This window comes from Brienomyrus brachyistius, chromosome 18 (genome assembly GCF_023856365.1).
Source record: "Brienomyrus brachyistius isolate T26 chromosome 18, BBRACH_0.4, whole genome shotgun sequence".
NCBI lineage: Eukaryota > Metazoa > Chordata > Actinopteri > Osteoglossiformes > Mormyridae > Brienomyrus > Brienomyrus brachyistius.
Genome location: NC_064550.1, coordinates 7,458,549 through 7,477,187, shown reverse-complemented (window position 1 = coordinate 7,477,187; position 18,639 = coordinate 7,458,549). Strand labels below are relative to the sequence as shown.

The 18,639-nt window shown below is 41.1% G+C and overlaps 1 protein-coding gene and 1 long non-coding RNA gene across 3 annotated transcripts; both read right to left on the bottom strand.

Annotated features, from left to right (window-relative positions):
• Positions 1–5,765: 5,765 nt before the first annotated feature.
• LOC125712919 (creatine kinase M-type) lies at positions 5,766–10,415 on the bottom strand. Its single transcript, XM_048983508.1, has 8 exons — positions 10,258–10,415; positions 8,321–8,531; positions 7,994–8,148; positions 7,739–7,871; positions 7,415–7,586; positions 7,074–7,197; positions 6,384–6,573; positions 5,766–6,195 (listed from the first exon to the last, which is right to left on the bottom strand). Exons 2-8 carry the CDS (start codon positions 8,511–8,513, stop codon positions 6,017–6,019), a joined length of 1,146 nt encoding a protein of 381 aa, XP_048839465.1. The 5' UTR covers positions 8,514–8,531; positions 10,258–10,415; the 3' UTR covers positions 5,766–6,016.
• Positions 10,416–11,308: 893 nt separating this feature from the next.
• On the bottom strand, positions 11,309–17,955 carry LOC125712925 (uncharacterized). 2 transcript variants are annotated; one of them, XR_007383421.1, is made up of 6 exons: positions 16,554–17,955; positions 15,783–15,882; positions 15,555–15,657; positions 14,695–14,758; positions 13,934–14,033; positions 11,309–11,382 (listed from the first exon to the last, which is right to left on the bottom strand). It is a non-coding gene; the product is annotated as an uncharacterized LOC125712925 (long non-coding RNA). The 2 variants fall into 2 exon arrangements; XR_007383420.1 differs by having other exon boundaries at positions 13,934–14,758.
• Positions 17,956–18,639: the final 684 nt, after the last annotated feature.

Sequence of the window (18,639 nt, the reverse complement as noted above, 5' to 3'; positions counted from 1 at the left end):
TTATTAATTTTTTTACTGTACATATAAAATATATTCTCAATTCAAAACTTTTAACCATTAAATACAAATAGAAAAACCTAATAAAACTCCGTAATGGCCATTTTTTTCTGGTATAATCTTACTTTTCAGACACCACATATAAATTTATAAAGTATAAATTTCAGTCACACCCTGGGTGCATCAACAACTAAACTGGAGGTTAAGCAGGATTACATTCATGCTGATTTAATTTTCCTTCACATGTCACTTTAGTTCTAAATGAATGTAATAGTCATTGTGTTAAATGAAAGCAGATGCAAGAATTAGTGCAGATGACAGGAAGCATTAGTACAAGCTTATGTACAAATCTTATGTGTGGCTTATGTTTATATTACATTGGGGTTTTTCAGTGGCATGGCAGCTGAGTGGGCAGCCCTCTCGCCTCACACCTCCAAGGTTGCAGGTTTGAATGAATGAATGAATGAATGAATGAATGAACCTAAAGTGTTATGCAGAATCAATGGGGAGTCACTATAACCATCGTCGTGAAGGACAATGCAACATCAGCCATTCTGCCACCCCTGTGCTCACCACACAGTAGCTAAGGTGGCGAAGGGGCACCAATTAGATACAGAGGATGATTAGGAGCCCACAGTAGAGTAATTTTAGCAAGAACATCGGGGTACCACCCCTACTCTTCCACATGTGTGACGTTTCCCCATGTGGTGCAGACTCCTCTTAGCCAAAGAGCTGGATGGGTGAGTTGGTTGGAGATTGCGCAGTGGTGTGGAATGACCCTGGTTCCAGCCAGTACTGGCACGTTTAGTGAGCTGTGTGGCTGTTTAGGTAGGATGCAGTGTTCAGGTCCCCACCGTCATGGCTGTGTGCCTCGGATCATTTTGATGCTGAAAAGTAAGTCCAGGATTGTGCGGACCTTTTTGGCTCGTCCTGCCCTCAATCCAGAGCAGTTTCCCATGTATCTGTGTCTGTGTCCTGCTATGCTCTGGCATCCCGGTGATGTGTGTGTGTCTGTGTCCTGGGGTGTTCTGGAATCCTGGTGGTCTGTACCTGTCTGTGCCCTGTGATGCTCTGGCATCCCGGTGGTCTGTGCATGTCTGTGCCCTGCGATGCACTGGCATCCTGCATTTAAGTATAGCATAACATCCAAACATACATTCACAGCTTTAATAAACACTGAATGTTCTATGAACGCACAATGAACGCACTATGAAGACGCAGTTTATGTGAAGCATTACATAATAAGGAGACAAAGGCTTTACAAACGAACTGAAGACGTTGGATGAAATAAGACCTCGAAAGAGTGAAACACAAAAAAAGCATAATACAGTTTTTCTCAGTTGCTTTGGTGCTTTTCTCAGATCAGAATGAAAAGTGTCAAAACCATTAGTACAACCTCCACAACATTTAGTCATTTGCACATCATAGTAGCAACTTCTCCTTCCTCTGAACAAATTGCAAATGCCCATGGAAATGTATCAGCTGCTTTCATACAATTCATACATACATGAATACTTGCTTTTGAGGAATGGATTATCGATTTTGAGCAAGTGACCTGCTTTTGCCGGTTATCCACTAGGTTTTGCAGTTTGCACCAATTGTTTTGAGGAATACACTAACTGCTGTGCAAATGTTAATAGTGATGTGAGAAAAGCACCAAAGCAACTGAGAAAAACTGTAAAACTCAGACTTTGAAACTCATTAAATGAAACATAAATCTTCTCGCCAATTACTCAGTACAGGGGTAAAAAAAAGCAGGCAATTTATTAAAAAGTGTCAGAAGATTCACCTTTAAAAGGGAATAACTGGAACTTTAAATGTCAATGACTAATTCTCATAGGTGTCTGATGTTCCAGATGTTAAACTGAACGCTACACCACATTTTTAGAAAGTATCATAATGTAATATTCACTGTAACGCCTTTAATGCATCTGTTTGCACCTGGACCAGTGCCAAATGAGAGCCCCGGCGATATGAGCAGTAATCCAACAACATGAGTTGTAATCCAACAACATGAGTTGTAACCCGACAACATGCTCGGTAATCTGACAACATGAGCGATAATCCGACAACACGAGCAATAATCCGACAACATAAACAGTAAGCCAACAACATGAGTGGTAACCCGACAACATGAGCAGTAATCGGACAACATAAGCGGTAATCCGACAACATGAGTGGTAACCCGACAACATGAGCAGTAATCGGACAACATGAGCGGTAATCCAACAACATAAGCAGTAATCCAACAACATAAGCAGTAACCCGACTACATGAGCGGTAATCCAACAACATGAGCAGTAACCCGACAACTTAAACAGTAACCCAACAACATGAGCGGTAACTCGACAACATGAGCAGAAACCCGACAACATAAGCGGTAACTCGACAACATGAGCGGTAATCTGACAACAGGAGCGGTAACCCGACAACATAAGCGGTAACTCGACAACATGAGCGGTAACTCGACAACATGAGCGGTAACTCGACAACATGAGCGGTAACTCGACAACATGAGCGGTAACTCGACAACATGAGTGGTAACCCGACAACATGAGCAGTTATCGGACAACATGAGCGGTAATCCGACAACATGAGCGGTAACTCGACAACATGAGCGGAAACCCAACAACATGAGCGGTAATCTGACAACAGGAGCGGTAATCTGACAACATGAGCGGTAACCCGACAACATGAGCGGTAACCCGACAATATGAGCGGTATCCCGACAACATGAGCAGTTATCGGACAACATGAGCGGTAATCCGACAACATGAGCGGTAATCTGACAACATGAGCGGTAACCCAACAACATGAGCGGTAACTCGACAACATGAGCGGTAATCCGAAAACATGAGCAGTAACCCGACAACATAAGCAGTAACCCAACAACATGAGCGGTAACCTGACAACATGAGCAGTTATCGGACAACATGAGCGGTAATCCGAAAACATGAGCAGTAACCCGAGAACATAAGCAGTAACCCAACAACATGAGCGGTAACTCGACAACATGAGCGGTAATCCGAAAACATGAGCAGTAACCCGACAACATAAGCAGTAACCCAACAACATGAGCGTTAACCCGACAACATGAGCAGTTATCGGACAACATGAGCGGTAACCCGACAACATGAGCAGTTATCGGACAACATGAGCGGTAACCCAACAACATGAGCGGTAACCCGACAACATGAGCAGTTATCGGACAACATGAGCGTTAACCCGACAACATGAGCAGTTATCGGACAACATGAGCGGTAATCCGACAACATGAGCGGTAATCTGACAACATGAGCGGTAACCCAACAACATGAGCGGTAATCCGACTACATGAGCGGTAATCCGACAACATGAACGGTAACCCGAAAACATGAGCGGTAATCCGACAACACGAGCGGTAACCCGACAACATGAGCGGTAATCTGACAACATGAATGGTAACCCGAAAACATGAGTGGTAACCTAACAACATGAGCGGTAACCCGACAACATGAGCGGTAACCTGACAACATGAGCGGGAACCTGACAACATGACGGTAACCCCGCTGGTTGCTCTGTTTTGCGCTCCTCTTACTGGCATTCAGCTGTCTTTGCCAGAAGACTTCCTGCACACTGAAAGACAGCCCTGTTGCTTGGCTGAAATCCAAGTTAATTAACAAAAGATGGACCACAGAAGTTGTTTCAAGATTAGAGGCGAATATAATCTCAGAATTTTGTCCACGTTTTGCTTCTTGGATTTGTACTAGCAGTACTTATTCTCAGTGGTCTTGCTTTTAGGACTGAAATCTTCTTTGCTTGCTGGCCTCCCATGTTGGTTGGCTCCCCAACCTACCATGTTGCCTTATTAAGTTTTATTGTAAAATATTAATGTCTGTCCAAACCTCCATCCAATTCTCTTTCAGCCGCTTATTTTGGTCATGGTGACTGGGGGAGTCCACAGTGGGGGACACCCTGCACACACCCTGTCCATACATATTTTAAAATGAGAAATTAAAGGAATTAAATACAGGAATAATAAAGTACATTGTACCTATACTGTACAGTACTGTAACGAATGGGATTCTGACATTTTTGCCTAATTCTCAAGAGATGATAGAGCAATGAAAAAACTTAAGGTATCAAGGAAGGGTAGAGCGATGAAAGTCATGCTTTCTATACTCCTCAAAAGACAAAGGAACGAGGTACGGGGGGGGGGGGACTGCTGTATACACCTTAAAAACAGACTGACGTTTACATGAGGCATCTGATATATACTAGAGAGGGGTACAAATGGGCTCTTGGCATTAGAATGAAACCCTACTGATAAACACTACTGATATATATACTGTGTGTATATATATATATATATATATATATATATATATATATATATATATATATATATATATATATACTGTGTGTGTATATATATATATATATATACTGTGTGTATATATATATATATATATATATATATATATATATATATATATAGAGAGAGAGAGAGAGAGAGAGAGACAGAGAGAGAGACAGAGAGAGAGAGAGAGAGCTTTATGCTGAACATCTCCAAGAAAAAAATATAGAAACAAGATTCCAAATAACCTTATTATTGCACATAAATTCGTGAACTTTAAGAAGTTCATTTCACAATAGTAATGAAACTCATCATACTAATGAACCATTTTATTAGGGTCCTGCTTTGTTAGAAGCTGTTGTGTAGCTCCTCCTCCAGTCCTGCTCACACCCGGAAGCTCAGCCGAGCCGCACTAATGCCCAGTCGACCCCTCAATGGCCTGAATGTTTGTAATGTGCTATTGGTCTCACTTGTATGTCGCTTTGAACAGAAGTGCCTGATAAATAAAATAAATGCGAATGTGATGTAAATGTCTTGGAAAAATGGGGTCAAGGTATTACACTGTATAATAGAAAACCTCACTAAGACGCAGACATTGAAACCAATACTTTAAGTACTTAAGGACTATTTTTTATATATTGTTAAGATGTTAGAATCTTGCTATATCTTGGTGTGTGTGCGTGTGTGTGTGTGTGTGTGTGTGTGTGTGGGGGGGGGGGGGGGTATGTACAGTATATATTACATTGTCCCCATAAATGCCTCACATTGTCTATTTTGACATTGCAGAGACAATTGTTTTGGTCCCCACAGGATGACACTCAATTTCGTAAAAATCCATGAATACAATCAAAAAACTAAAATAGCCAAAAAGTCTCATATTTAGTTTGATTACTGATGGTTAAGGTTAGGGCTGGGTAGCGGTTAAGGTTGTCACTGGGATTAGGGTTTTTCCCATAGAAATGAATGGAGAGTCCCCACAAAGATACAAATTCGTGGACTGTATGCGTGTTAAAAACCTGCAAGTAAGAACATCTGAAGTTAAACTACGGCATGTACTATATGCTATGTTTCCAAGCTACAGCATGTATATATGCTATGTTTCCAAGCTACAGCATGTATATATGCTATGTTTCCAAGCTACAGCATGTATATATGCTATGTTTCCAAGCTACATTTAATTGCTTTAAATAATTTGATTGAATTTGTTGAATAAAACACAAGTTAAAAAGTTTTGCGCAAGCTGTAAATGTTCACATCTCTGTTTAAACTAAATATTCAATTTATTTATTTATTTAGTGCGGATATTCAGCTTATTTTTGACCAATTAGTTTTCAGATTCTTCAGATACTTGAATAAATATGAATTAATAATTTTACCTTCGCACACGTCCATGCAATTCAATACGGCCTTAAGAAAACTGAGTACAAGAATATATATTTTAATGGGGCCATTTATTTAATTACAAGTTATGTTTCAGAAATTTTCCAATTGAAATGAAACAGGTGTGTCTGGTCTTGATCCCAGGATGTTACCAACTGTACAGGAATCATGTAAAAACAGTGTGAAAGAAAGAAGAGAAGAAACAGAAAAGCAGGAGAAACAAGGGATGGTCTGAGTCCCTCGGAAGATGACTGTGTCAGCATGCTCAGTCACTCTGACAGTATAAAAAGTCTAATTCCCTGTTCACTTCTGTGCAGGGATCATGCCATCAATGGCTTCTCCCTTCTCCAGCTTCTTTTCCATCTCAATCATCAGCTTCACACCATCAACCACCAGCTGGACCTGCTCGACTTCAGAGGAGCCCAGGCGGTCAGCGTTGGAGATGTCGAAGACGCCGCCCACGGAGGCAGTGTCCACGCCGCCTGCCGGGAATCCGCGCAGAGCGACAAGTCAGCAAGAGCAGGAATGATAATTCGCTGATGCAAGGACTGTGGTTTCCAGGCATTTTCCAGTTTCACACATCCCACGTTTCAAAATGACAATGCGATGGGTCAGAATCAGAAATAGCTGCCCGTTCACGGGCAACGTGCCGTGAGTTGGGCCGGCGTACCTGTGCCGCGCTTCTGCAGGCGCAGTCTGGTGAGGATCTCCTCGAACTTGGCGTGTGTGCTCAGCTTGGGCAGCTTGACGTGCACCCCGCCGCGCAGCCCGGTGCCCAAGTTGGAGGGGCAGGTCAGCACGAAGCCCAGGTGCTCGTTCCACATGAAGCCGTGGTTGTGCTTCTTGAAGACATCCTCGATCTGACAGAAGACAAAAGAAGCAAAAACAGAAGCGTTACATCTTCTAAGTCTTTTGTCTGGCAAGGCACTTGTGTGGTTTCTCAAGAAATAATACTGAAACGTGGGCTAATAAATATTAAGGGAAAGGAAATAAGGGAATAAAGAAATAAAACAATAAAAAAAGTAAGTAGTCAGAATAAGATTTAGGATTAAAATAAAGTAGCACATATTCAGTTAGTTATCTTCAAGGCATCTCATGAAACACATGCATTACATTTGAAAATGGTACTGAGGCAGAACTTTTTACTGAGGGACACATGAGTATTTTTTGCAACTTTTCAGAGAGTTTGCTAATTTGCACAAATGCCCAGTCGAATCCTCCTATCTTTGTATCTTTGCAATGCGCTATTTGCCTCACTTGGATATTGGCTTTGGAGAAGAGCTTCTGCTAAATAGGAGTAAATGCAAATGAAATTAAATAACAAAGAGCTACTTCTGCCCCATTGCGTAATGATTCTCACCTTCTGCAGACCAACGCAGAACCGCCTGAAGACCTCCTTCATGTTGCCACCTAGCTGCATGGAGATGACCCGCAGATGGTCCTCCTCATTCACCCAGACCAGGAAGGTCTTGTTCTCATTGTGCCTTATTTAAAGCAGAAAAAAAAATCAACACATTGTAATTGTGATAGCATGTAACTAATCAGATTTTTGAGATGCTGCCCAGCAGAGAAGGAATATGAAGCATGAACTGAGTATCCCAATGATTACAAGGTGCATTTGAAAGTAACTGGAAAGATCCTGGGTTTTTGGCCATCGAAATATAAAGGTTTACTGTGCGTTAACACAATGGAAATTCTCACCAGATGCCTCGTGCGTCAGGCCAGTCGCGGGCCATGCCAGACGCCAGCAGCAGGGGCGAGACGGGCTTATCAAACAGGAAGTGGTCAGCGATCAGTTGTTCCTGTTCCTGATCAGTCATATTTTTCAGGGGGTAGTATTTGCCCTTGAACTCACCATCCAGGCTGTTCAGGGCTAGAGGAAGAACACGGCTATGAGTGAATATAAACGAAAATCATGATTTCGAAAAGAACAACGTATATCTCTTTATTTAAAGGTTTCAGGACATTTTTATAAGTTGTCTGGTTTAGAACATTTCTCGTGGGTGCTAGATGCCTAGTACTTACCCTCGACGGCCAGTTTCTCCACGGCCCTGCGCTCACCGCGGCTGTTGTGGGGGGGGAGTGTGTACCCCTTGATGCTGCGTCCAGTGCGCACACGACTGCTCAGGACGTAGTTGGGGTCAAGGTCATCACCACCCTGATCAGCAACGGGCATAGTTTACAATGCAAATCACTAGGATTTTATTCACAAAAAAAGTCATTTTACAGAGGAACATTTTGGAAACTAAATGCTTGTTTATTGTGAAATAAGTCACATGCCTTGAGGTTCTCAAAGTTCAGGTCGGTCCTGTGCTTGTCAGTAGCCTTATAGCCACCGTGACGGTCGGAGATGATGGGATCAAGCAAGTCCTTGAAGACTTCATAAGACTCCTCATCACCGGCAACACAGCCGACGGTCATGATGAAGGGGTGACCTTTAAAAAGAAAACAGAAATGATTGGTATCGAACTTTTAGTTACAACTGAATAACAATTATTACTATCAATATACTAGAGGCTTGTGTAGTATACTCCAGAGTTAATTGTCTGGAGTAGTATTAGCGTAAAGGTCATTTTAATGCAGTAAAGGCTGGTTATCTGTGAGTACCAGGGTTGTCCACGCCGGTCTGAATGATGTCATCCAGAGTAAAACCGCTGGGGGTCTGCTTGTCCCGCAGCTTGGCATAGATGTCTTTCGTCAAGGCCTTCGCCATGTGGTTGTTGTGCTTGGTAAGGTCCGGGTACTCATCGTCGACGGAAAAGTTCAACTTGAAGTTGTTGTGGGTGTTTCCGAAAGGCATGATTGCGTTTCTAGCAGTCTGCAATAAAAAAGAAGATGATAAGCGATACATTAGATTACGGTGGACAAATCAAATCATAAGCGCAGTGAACGAGAGAAAAACACAAGCGTATCATCGCTAAATGTAACAGGTGCAGCCGTTACATCTACACTTGTTCATCTTCCAACAGTTCATCATGGGCAGGGTGACAGGGGCCTGGAGCCTATTCCAGGCAGCACGGGGTACGAGGCAGAATGCACCCTGCCCAGGACGACAGGCCCAGCAGATCACACAGCACTCACACTATGGGAAACTAAAAGAGTCTGCAGGAAACCCACACGAGACAGGGAGGGCATTCAAACTTCACACAGAAAGAGCAGAGCCAGATTAAAACCCCCAACCCTGAAGGTGACTGAAACAGCGCCACCTACTGAGCCACCATGACACCCTAATGTCAAATGGTACTTGACAATTCATTTCTTCTTGCAAAAATGGAATTCAATATGGTGGAATGCATATCGTTGCAGGGCAGGGAAAGGGATTATATTATACAATATATTACGCCGAACAGCTGCTAGTATCAAAGCTCATGTGACAAGGGAAGTCTGTTATCGGTGAGTCTCCTTGCTGTGGCCTACATTAACCAGCTCGTGTTTCCACTAAAAATAGATTGAGGGAGGAATTCTCTGCTCTGAGCAGCAGAGGATATTTTTAACGGCACCCGCCACCCTCAGCACATACTTACACTTAGAGGCATGAAATCCCTTATTAAACAAATGGAGCTGACATGTTTCCTGTCCATTGTGTCTGCTTTGCTGAATCTGACCAGCACCGTTTGCCTGTATCGGCGCAGCTATGTTTATATAAGCTGACCACAACGAAGGAAAAAATGTGATTTAAAAAAAAAAATACGACTTGCATACTACAAATGGCACACGCGTCATTTTAAATAAACGACAGTCTTTGAATATTCAAACTTTCGCCTGGTCTGTATTTGTTTCTAACAATATTCGGTAATTCTTAGTTGAAGTTACAGACCTTTTAAAAGTCTAATGGGTCATGACAGATTGTTCCTCATATTTTGACACTCACAGCTTCTGTGTGTGTGAGTTTTCATGCTGACTTATCATATAATCCGTTAGCAGACAACCTGGGCGATACTGGTAAAGAATGAGCGAACTCAATCTATAAGTATTGTAACTTTGGCCGACTTAGCAGTTGTATCTACCTAAGACATCCAGTCTCTCTACTGGATGGAGCAGGCATGGCCAGCATGTGCTGCTTCAGCCTTTTTCACCATCTGCATTCACTTCTGTTTCTCCTATTTTAAGAACCAGCGTGAAATTTCTCCAGTTGTCTCCATATTTCACCTGTTACGGAATTTGGCATAAACTCCCTGATCCTGCCTCATGCATGTTCAGCTTGGCACCATTTTTGTGAAACGTTTCTGTAATGCATCTAAAAATTTCTTTTCATAAATACATAAAAGAAACAAATATTCATACAGGGTGAAATTTCAAGCTGAATAGTAAAAGTTCAGACTTATAACTAGGGAAGCATTATCATCCACATAATTATGTATCACAAATCGTACAGTGAGAGAACTACTGAAACGCAGCGTAAACCTTTCATCATAATGTCCGAATAAATCTTGCTTGAGGTCATACAAAATGTATTCGCTTCCTTTTAAGAATTATCAAGCACACACTATTGACTTCTTACTGCTTCCTGGACGACACCAGAAGATGCAAGACGCTGACTTTACCTGCACAAGATTAGTGGTAACAGCCCTTGGGATCAGATCCTGTTCACACAAGCCAAAATGAGGGTCGCCCGCTTTGGGGGTCTCACACCTTGGCTTATATACAAGGCAGCTCCGTGGTCATTGGTTTGGCTGCTTCCAGCTCGCTCAATTCTCATTGGCTAGAGCAAACCTCTGGTGCCCAGTTTAGCTTCTGAAAGGCCAGGACTTAAATCATAGTCACCCAAGATGGGACAACTGCTATTTTCCCCTCTTCTGAACCTCCACCCCATACATAGATTAACTGAATGCGAAACGGAGAGGGAGGGACGAGGTACTGGAAACGGCTGAGCCGCACTTCTGCTGAACACGTCAAAGATTTCATTAATGTTCTTGGCCCAGTTATTTGATCAATTAATGCACTGATGGAAATAGGGGCGTAAGCCAAGCTGCTCTTGTGCTTGTGTTCAGTGACACAGGGGAGAGAGTTTGATATGGGGGGGGCACAACTTAATAAACCCAATGTATAATTTAAATTTTTTTTTAAGGATGAAAGAAGCAAAATTAAATTTTGGAGGGTACACCCCCCCCAGGTCCCTGTACCCCTGGTTGTGTTTGCTTTATGCCTGTACATGGTAATAGAGAAAATGATTTTGACAACCGTGAAGTCATAGCATCCTGTGCTGGGTGTTCTCCAGCCTTGTGGCCTATGCTGCCTGGGATAGGCTCCAGGCCTCACACACCCCCCCCCTCCCCCCCCCCCATGACCCTAACCAGGACAAGCAATTAGAGGACAGGTGGATGGATGGGTGGGTGGATGGATGGATGAACAAATGAATGAATAAATTAATAAATGACAAAAAAATAAACGGATACACTAAATAAATAGAACTACTTAAATGGATACAGACATCACTTTTTGACTTGAAATATAACAAATGTATAATAAATGTCTTTAGTTATTTCTACTATGAGTCTGCCTGATAAATAAGCAAAATACACTAACTTCCTGAAGCAATCTTCTCAAAGCAACATTTATTCAAACCCTTTGTTATAATTTTGCTGGAGATCTGACCTGAGTCCTGTATTTTAGTTTTCCTTCTGGCATCTTCCATAAGACCCTTCGCTGTGCCCTGCAGGTAGTGCTGCCTGAAATAGATTTTCATTCAGATTTGTTCATTTGGAAATTAAATTGAACCAATAACTAGACATAAACATAATCACATGATCATGATAGTTATGTTAAGTAATAAGTTTCTACTAGACAGTATATGTGAATTGTTTGATATTACATAAAATACATTATTACATTATTTCACATATGTGATGTTTTTCTGTCAAATACCATTTTGGTGTAATTGGTTAGGTATTGGTGTGGATTATATTACAAGCAGAAATGTTTAAGTTTTGTATTATTCATTTAATTAGTGCTATCTTTACCTCCTAAATGTGGAAGTCTGCGCAGCACAGTGAACATAAGCATGTAAGAGAAGGAATGCACGTTCCTGGAATTATTTGTGGATGCCGTTTTAGTGGCAAAGAGCTGCCATTACGTTGTGGCAGAAAGCTAAATAAAAGTTTTTACATGCAAGCGGTACTGAAGATGACGTCCGGTACGAAAGGGAATCTGGTCTGAGGATGTAGAACAAAAGTTGAAGTGCACTGACATACAGGGAAACCCGAAGTGAGGAATGCATGGAAATAATCAACAGAAACAATAACGGTGTCCTAACCCGCCCTGCGAGGGCTGCCTGTGCGCCTACCCTTCCCATTGTCGTCTTTCAATTGCCCTATTGTTACAAGCTTACAATTTAACATCTAGTATTCATATTTACATGGGTATGGGAAATAAAATCTTGCACAAGAACGATTCCTTCTAGCTCTTCATATTTTATAACAGAGACTTACTGTCATATCACATCAATGTAATAACAACTGTACGTATACCAGCACTTTTCTTACTGTCATGTCACATCAATGTAATAACTATGTATACCAGAACTTTTCTTACTGTCATATCACATCACTGTAATAACTACTGTACGTATACCAGCACTTTTCTTACTGTCATGTCACATCAATGTAATAACTACATATACCAGAACTTTTCTTACTGTCATATCACATCACTGTAATAACTACTGTACGTATACCAGCACTTTTCTTACTGTCACGTCACATCAATGTAATAACTACATATACCAGAACTTTTCTTACTGTCATATCACATCACTGTAATAACTACTGTACGTATACCAGCACTTTTCTTACTGTCATGTCACATCAATGTAATAACTACTGTACGTATACCAGCACTTTTCTTACTGTCATATCGCATCATTGTAATAACTATTGTACGTACACCAGCACTTTTCTTACTGTCATGTCACATCAATGTAATAACTATGTATACCAGAACTTTTCTTACTGTCATATCACATCACTGTAATAACTATATTTCCAGCACTTTTATTACTGACATATCGCATCAATGTAATAACTACTGTACGTATACCGGCACTTTTCTTACTGTCATATCACATCACTGTAATAACTACATTTCCAGCACTTTTCTTACTGTCATATCACATCACTGTAATAACTACTGTACGTATACCAGCACTTTTCTTACTGTCATATCGCATCAATATAATAACTATGTATACCAGCACTTTTTTTTCATATTTCATCAGTATATGGTGTAGGGAAAGAAAGTATTGATAATTAACAGTTAGTCTTGCAACATTTGTCTTTTATACTGTATGTAAAATATTCAGATTACTCATTTAAACGCATCTGAATACTTTAAATTCATCTGATTTTAGTGAAAGTCCTGAGTGGTACACCTCAAAGAAAGTATTATATTACTGGTGAAAATACTTTATATACTTTTAAATCAGGTAGTGATGGGCTTCGATAAACTCCAAGGAATCTGTTTGACTGTTAAGGTTTACGGAAATGAATGAGCAGTTCCATACTGGAACGTCCCTCCTACTGTAACAACAACAGAAGTAGAATTGATAGTGGGTTAGTTCTTTTCTTATTCTTCCTGTAGGAGTGCTGCCATTTCCTGGCCCTTCTAAACATTTCCTGGATTAATTCTGCAATGCTGCTGAAAAAAACAGCTTCACTAGATTCAGCTAGTCAACATGGTTGACCAACTTATGATAGCTGAGCAGCTTAAGGTGTGTTTTACCTGGTCGTACCAGCTTATGATGGTCATTCTGGCTGGTTTAGATGGTCATACCAGCAAGACCAGCTTGATAGACTGGCCACAAAAGCATGAGTAACTGGTGGCCTATCTAACTAAACCATCAAAGTCCAGCAAGAGCTTGGACATGACTATATATGACCAGCTAACACCAGTTGGTTCGTATCTTTTTTTTTCAGCCGGGACTGAATGTAGTTTGAAGGATTTTGCCAATTTTGAGTTTAAATAACACACATGAGTAGCTGCAGCTATGTATATTCTGTACATCACATGTTAGCTAGTTATCTAGCCTCGGGTTTATTGAGATATTCTGAGTGTACGATACGTGCAGGACATACAAAAGCAAGTCCTCTGAGGCTGCCACAGCGGATCCCTGCCGCTCTCTTTCCATCTCTATGAGGGACTTGTCTCTGTGCCCTTGTACTAAACTGAGAGGCCGTGTGTAATTTCACAGCTGGCCTATGCCCGTCTAACCCCGACATGACTTACCAAATTTGTCTCTGTCCTGACCCCTGTCAGTCTCCACCCGCGGCTATGGTGTCACGAACTTTGCAAGCAAATCCTTCTGTGGTCGTCTTAGTTGCATATTCTCAACAACACACAACATAAATGCAAAAAAAAAAGCTTTTAAAAGAGCCTCCACCTCCCATTAATGAAGGCTTAAAACATTTTGGTTAAATCACTTGACTGGTGTGAGTTATATTTAACTTTGGCTCATACTGGAAAATACAAATAGTAACCATGTAAACTATTCAGAAAATCAGCCTGCCAACACCGTTATTGATCTATTGATTCGTCACTAACATAAGATGGCAGAAAGGAGCACTTAAAAAGAAAAGCTGTCTGGTTCCTGAGAAATATTTAGCAGTTACCTAAACATTCAAGAGAGTAATATTTGCTATGCAAAAACATTTCAGCACTGTGGACATTGGGCTTGTTGAGACTTTCAGCTGATATTTCACAACAAGAGTGTCAAACTGGCAAGTGTGGGGTGTCCTTTCAGCTAGTAAATTGGAAAACCAGACCTGTTGAAAAGGTGAAAGATTCGCATTGCCACCTATAACATAATAAATAATAATAACACTAAACCACAAGGTTGTGGAAGAACCCCTAGAAATGTAGCATTCACTTTGATTTGAATCTACAGTGGTAGGAAATCCATAGCAAAGACCACTTATTTTGTCTCATTAACTTGCTTTTCATTCTAAACAGTCTTTTCAGGCAGAAAAGAGACACAAACCACAACTCACATTCACCTGGGTTACTCTGTCCAGTGCATGGCACCAAGATTTCACTGCAGCTCGAGAATGCCGACTAGAATTCATAAATAGATTTTTTCTTTTAGTGTGCATGGTACATTATAACATTGCATGGTACATTATAACATAACATATAACATTTGCCTTGAATGACATTAGCCGAATAACCATAGAAACAGGTATCACAAATATGACCTGTCGCAGACATGTTTAAGCTCTCAAAAAAAGTCTTGGTACTGCAATGTTTTTTAATGCATGTGGTATTTTTATGAAGTGTTGGGTAAAATTGTGCTTTATATGCCCTGCCCGTTTCATTGGTAGGTACCCAAAATATTTTCATTTGTAGAATTAAAGGTGTTTGTATTATAAGTTAAGTAATTAAATAGACAGACAGAGAGATGGATGAACAGACAGAACCTGCCAAGAAAATGTGCTTTATTATTCAGGGGTATATTGCTGCTCTCTTACTATGCTGGTCTATGGTGCCCGTTTCTTGAATATGTTTTGGCACTTAGATGAATTGGATATATAACAAACAAAAAGCAGAACGTTGTTCACAGAACCGCATTTCCACAAATCAAGTGGATCTGCAGGACACACCGTAACAGACTGGAACGTACAATTATAAAATCGCTAATATTTTTTCCAGAGGATTAAATCCCCTTCCTTTCCTTCAATGACAGTGAAATCTCCCACTGTATGTGGAGCAGTAGGTACATTATCAAGAACTGCTTCATTCTTTAATTACTTAGACAATTTTCTGCCTGAGCTCATGTGTAGATGCAAGCAAAAGCGACTACTGCAACATTATTAAAAAGGTAGACATCTCCTGCCTGTACCAGTACCAGTACCAGTTAGATGTAGATGTTCGCTGACTTCAAATCCAGTTCCCCCATGAGGACAGTTCAGGTCACCTTGGACTTTATGTTTTCTGTTGTCTCTCCTACAAGATCCCTGTTAACTCAAAACAATTAGGGACTATTTTCCTTGACAAGGTCCATTTGGTCCATACATGCATTTTCTCCTGTGTTTTAATATGTACAATTTCAGTCAAAAATATGACATTGATTAATAAGCACCTTTGGGCTGCAGGAGGAAGGATACAGGGAGCCCAAAGCAACCACCAACCGCACTACTACCGTCCAGCCACGTGCCGACCCCAACCAAACAGCTTATTCCCTGAACAGAATGGATAAAATGTGTTTTGTTTTAGTCATTTAGGTGGAATCCTGTATCAGCGAATGGCAAAAAGAATCAATTCTGCACTTTCTGAAATGTTTGAAACGCAACAAATTTGTAAAATAAAACAGAGGTGTCTGCTTACTTCCCGAAGCTGTGTTATGAATCACTTTGATTTTTAATAAAAGTTGTAGTTAGTAGTTATATTATTAACAATATGAATGCATGTATGTAGTAACATACTGAGCAATGCACAGCTTTTGGTTGATGCAGGGGTTGTTCGGCAGGGTTCCGCTTCTACAAAGAGGTACATCGTTTGAAAAATGGACAGTAAATACATCATGGCGTGAGCTCACGCTAAAGCGGATTATGTAAGAGCGGAATGTCTAACATCCATAGCAATATATTCCTTGGATATCAGGACATTACCCTTGGGGTGTGTGTCCCCCCCCCCACTTATCTTGTAGGATGGCTATGCCAGTGAACTGGAAGTGCTTAAAATACATTTTCCCATTTGAAATATGACTCTGGTAACTACGACTGAGCATGTGTGCTGGCATGCATTCACAGAAGACCTTTTAACTCTAAAACACCACCATATCTCAATTAAGTACATACTCATTATTTTAAAAACACAATACCTGATAGCATTATTAGACAAGTTAGATTACCTTGACATCAGACGGTGTTATCCAAAATGACGCAGGTTTTTGAGAAAGCAGAGAGAGTCACTGCGGCACTTGGCGGTCAGGGACCTCACTCAGGGCCCGTAAGGTGAAATCACTCACCGATTCTACGCCAGCCACCTTCCCATCACACACACAGCATGCTGACGACCCACACAAGTCCAGGCCTTTTATGCTGTGATTAATACACCTAATATTACGGAAAGGTATGGAAGCAATATACTTATATGACTTCCACAATTAACATTGATCTTTGCAATTGAAACAATTGTCACGCACTTCTTGGCGTCTTGGGAGCATGAACATCGTTGTGGGTGTAGTCTCTTCACGGATACGATCATTTCTAAAATCACCTTGCCTAGTCTAAATTAACCTATGAATGTCACAACAGTGAATGACGCAGACTGTCCAGTTGTATCGATATATTCTGCTCTGCAGATATGCACTAAGCTAATGCGATGGTTTCCAAAGAAAATTGTGATTTTAAATCCTGTAACTGCAGCGCTGTTCTCCAGCATGATAATGAATTGCACTTTGTATTGTGTCCCATTGAAACCCAAGTTGACTCAGACAGAAGCTGGGACCTGTGGCTATATTTACTGAAGTATTAAAAGACTGTCGGTCCTCCCATGCCAGCAGCACTGATTGATTTCCATTGCGTCAACTGTGTGCTGCACCTAATCAGCTGCCTGTTGGCTTTATTTTCACTTTATTTTCTCCACCAGAATTTCGGTGTGTAATAGACTCGCCTGGGTGCCGCGAACATTCATTGGCGTAAGCTAGTCTACTTTGCTTTGCTACCCAAGTGCTACAATATCATTTTTTTTAAAGGAAAATAATTGCGATTGCAATTACGCCCTATCCATCTGCTGCTTTTATGCCAGAAAATTTCAATTTGAGCCAGATTATGTAGCTACTTTTTGCATCACTACGAAGACAAGCTAGACTGCAAGCTAGACCTAAATTCCAGGACCCTCTGAATCAATAGAACAGCTGCATGTACATGGTGGGCACTGCCGAGTACTTGTCCTTCTTGTACAGAGCATGATCATCCCCAGGAAAGTGGTGCCAGATGTCCTACTCATGTCATGTGTCGCGTGGAATTTTCCATGGCATGTATCTCTTGGCCGAAGCAGTGACCACATTCCTCACGAACAACATTTTCATTCCAGGAGTCCCTGCACCACATAGGTAAAGGTGACAGAAGTTCTGCTGTCTGAGACTGTTCCAGGAGATCAGGACCAGCATCTCCCCCTTAGACGTCGGCCTGAGCCTTACAGCATGGCCACAAGAACACATGAACGTTATGTTGGGTATCGTACATTTGAAATGCTGCATTTCGAAAGGGGTTTTGTTGACATAAGTACAGGCAGTATCCAGGTAACAAGCGACTGATGTACACCTCATACTTATGAACAGCCAAAAAGCCTGTTATATTAAAAATACGAGTTAAATACAGTGGTTCATAATAACGAAGAAATGCACTAGTAAGTGATGCTCCTGAAAACATTCCGCGGCTTCAGCGGTTCATCGGTACAGGACAGTCACGTATTTAGTTAATTGTATTATTGCTGTGTTATTATTACTGTTATTATGTACTCTATTATTTTTGTTCCAACTTACCAACAAAATCGCCTTAAAGACAGATTTAGGGAATGAGTCTCATTCGTAACCTGAGAACAGTCCGTGTACACTTTTCAACAATGCCCTTCCTTTGAATTTTTTGAATCCTTTAAATTCTAATCTCTATCTAAGGAGGCGTACATATGAGAATTCTCTTGAAGTTGTGGAGCTATTCGTTAGCATGGAGCTATTCCTTAGCATGGAGCTATTCGTTAGCATGGAGCTATTCCTTAGCATGGAGCTATTCGTTAGCATGGAGCTATTCCTTAGCATGGAGCTATTCCTTAGCATGGAGCTATTCCTTAGCATGGAGCTATTCGTTAGCATGGAGCTATTCCTTAGCATGGAGCTATTCCTTAGCATGGGACAATGTTGCGATGTAGCGATGCCATTGAAAGGCTTCGCACTTCACACACAGAGATGGCACAGCAGTTAGCCTGTCTTTCAA

Excerpts from the sequence above, each read along its gene's own strand:
- LOC125712919 (XM_048983508.1), bottom strand. The coding sequence starts at position 8,513 with ATGCCTTTCGGAAACACCCACAACAACTTCAAGTTGAACTTTTCCGTC. Across the intron at positions 8,149-8,320 it reads GACCGGCGTGGACAACCCTG|GTCACCCCTTCATCATGACC; the intron begins GTACTCACAGAT and ends TTCTTTTTAAAG. Across the intron at positions 6,196-6,383 it reads CCTGCAGAAGCGCGGCACAG|GCGGCGTGGACACTGCCTCC; the intron begins GTACGCCGGCCC and ends GATTCCCGGCAG.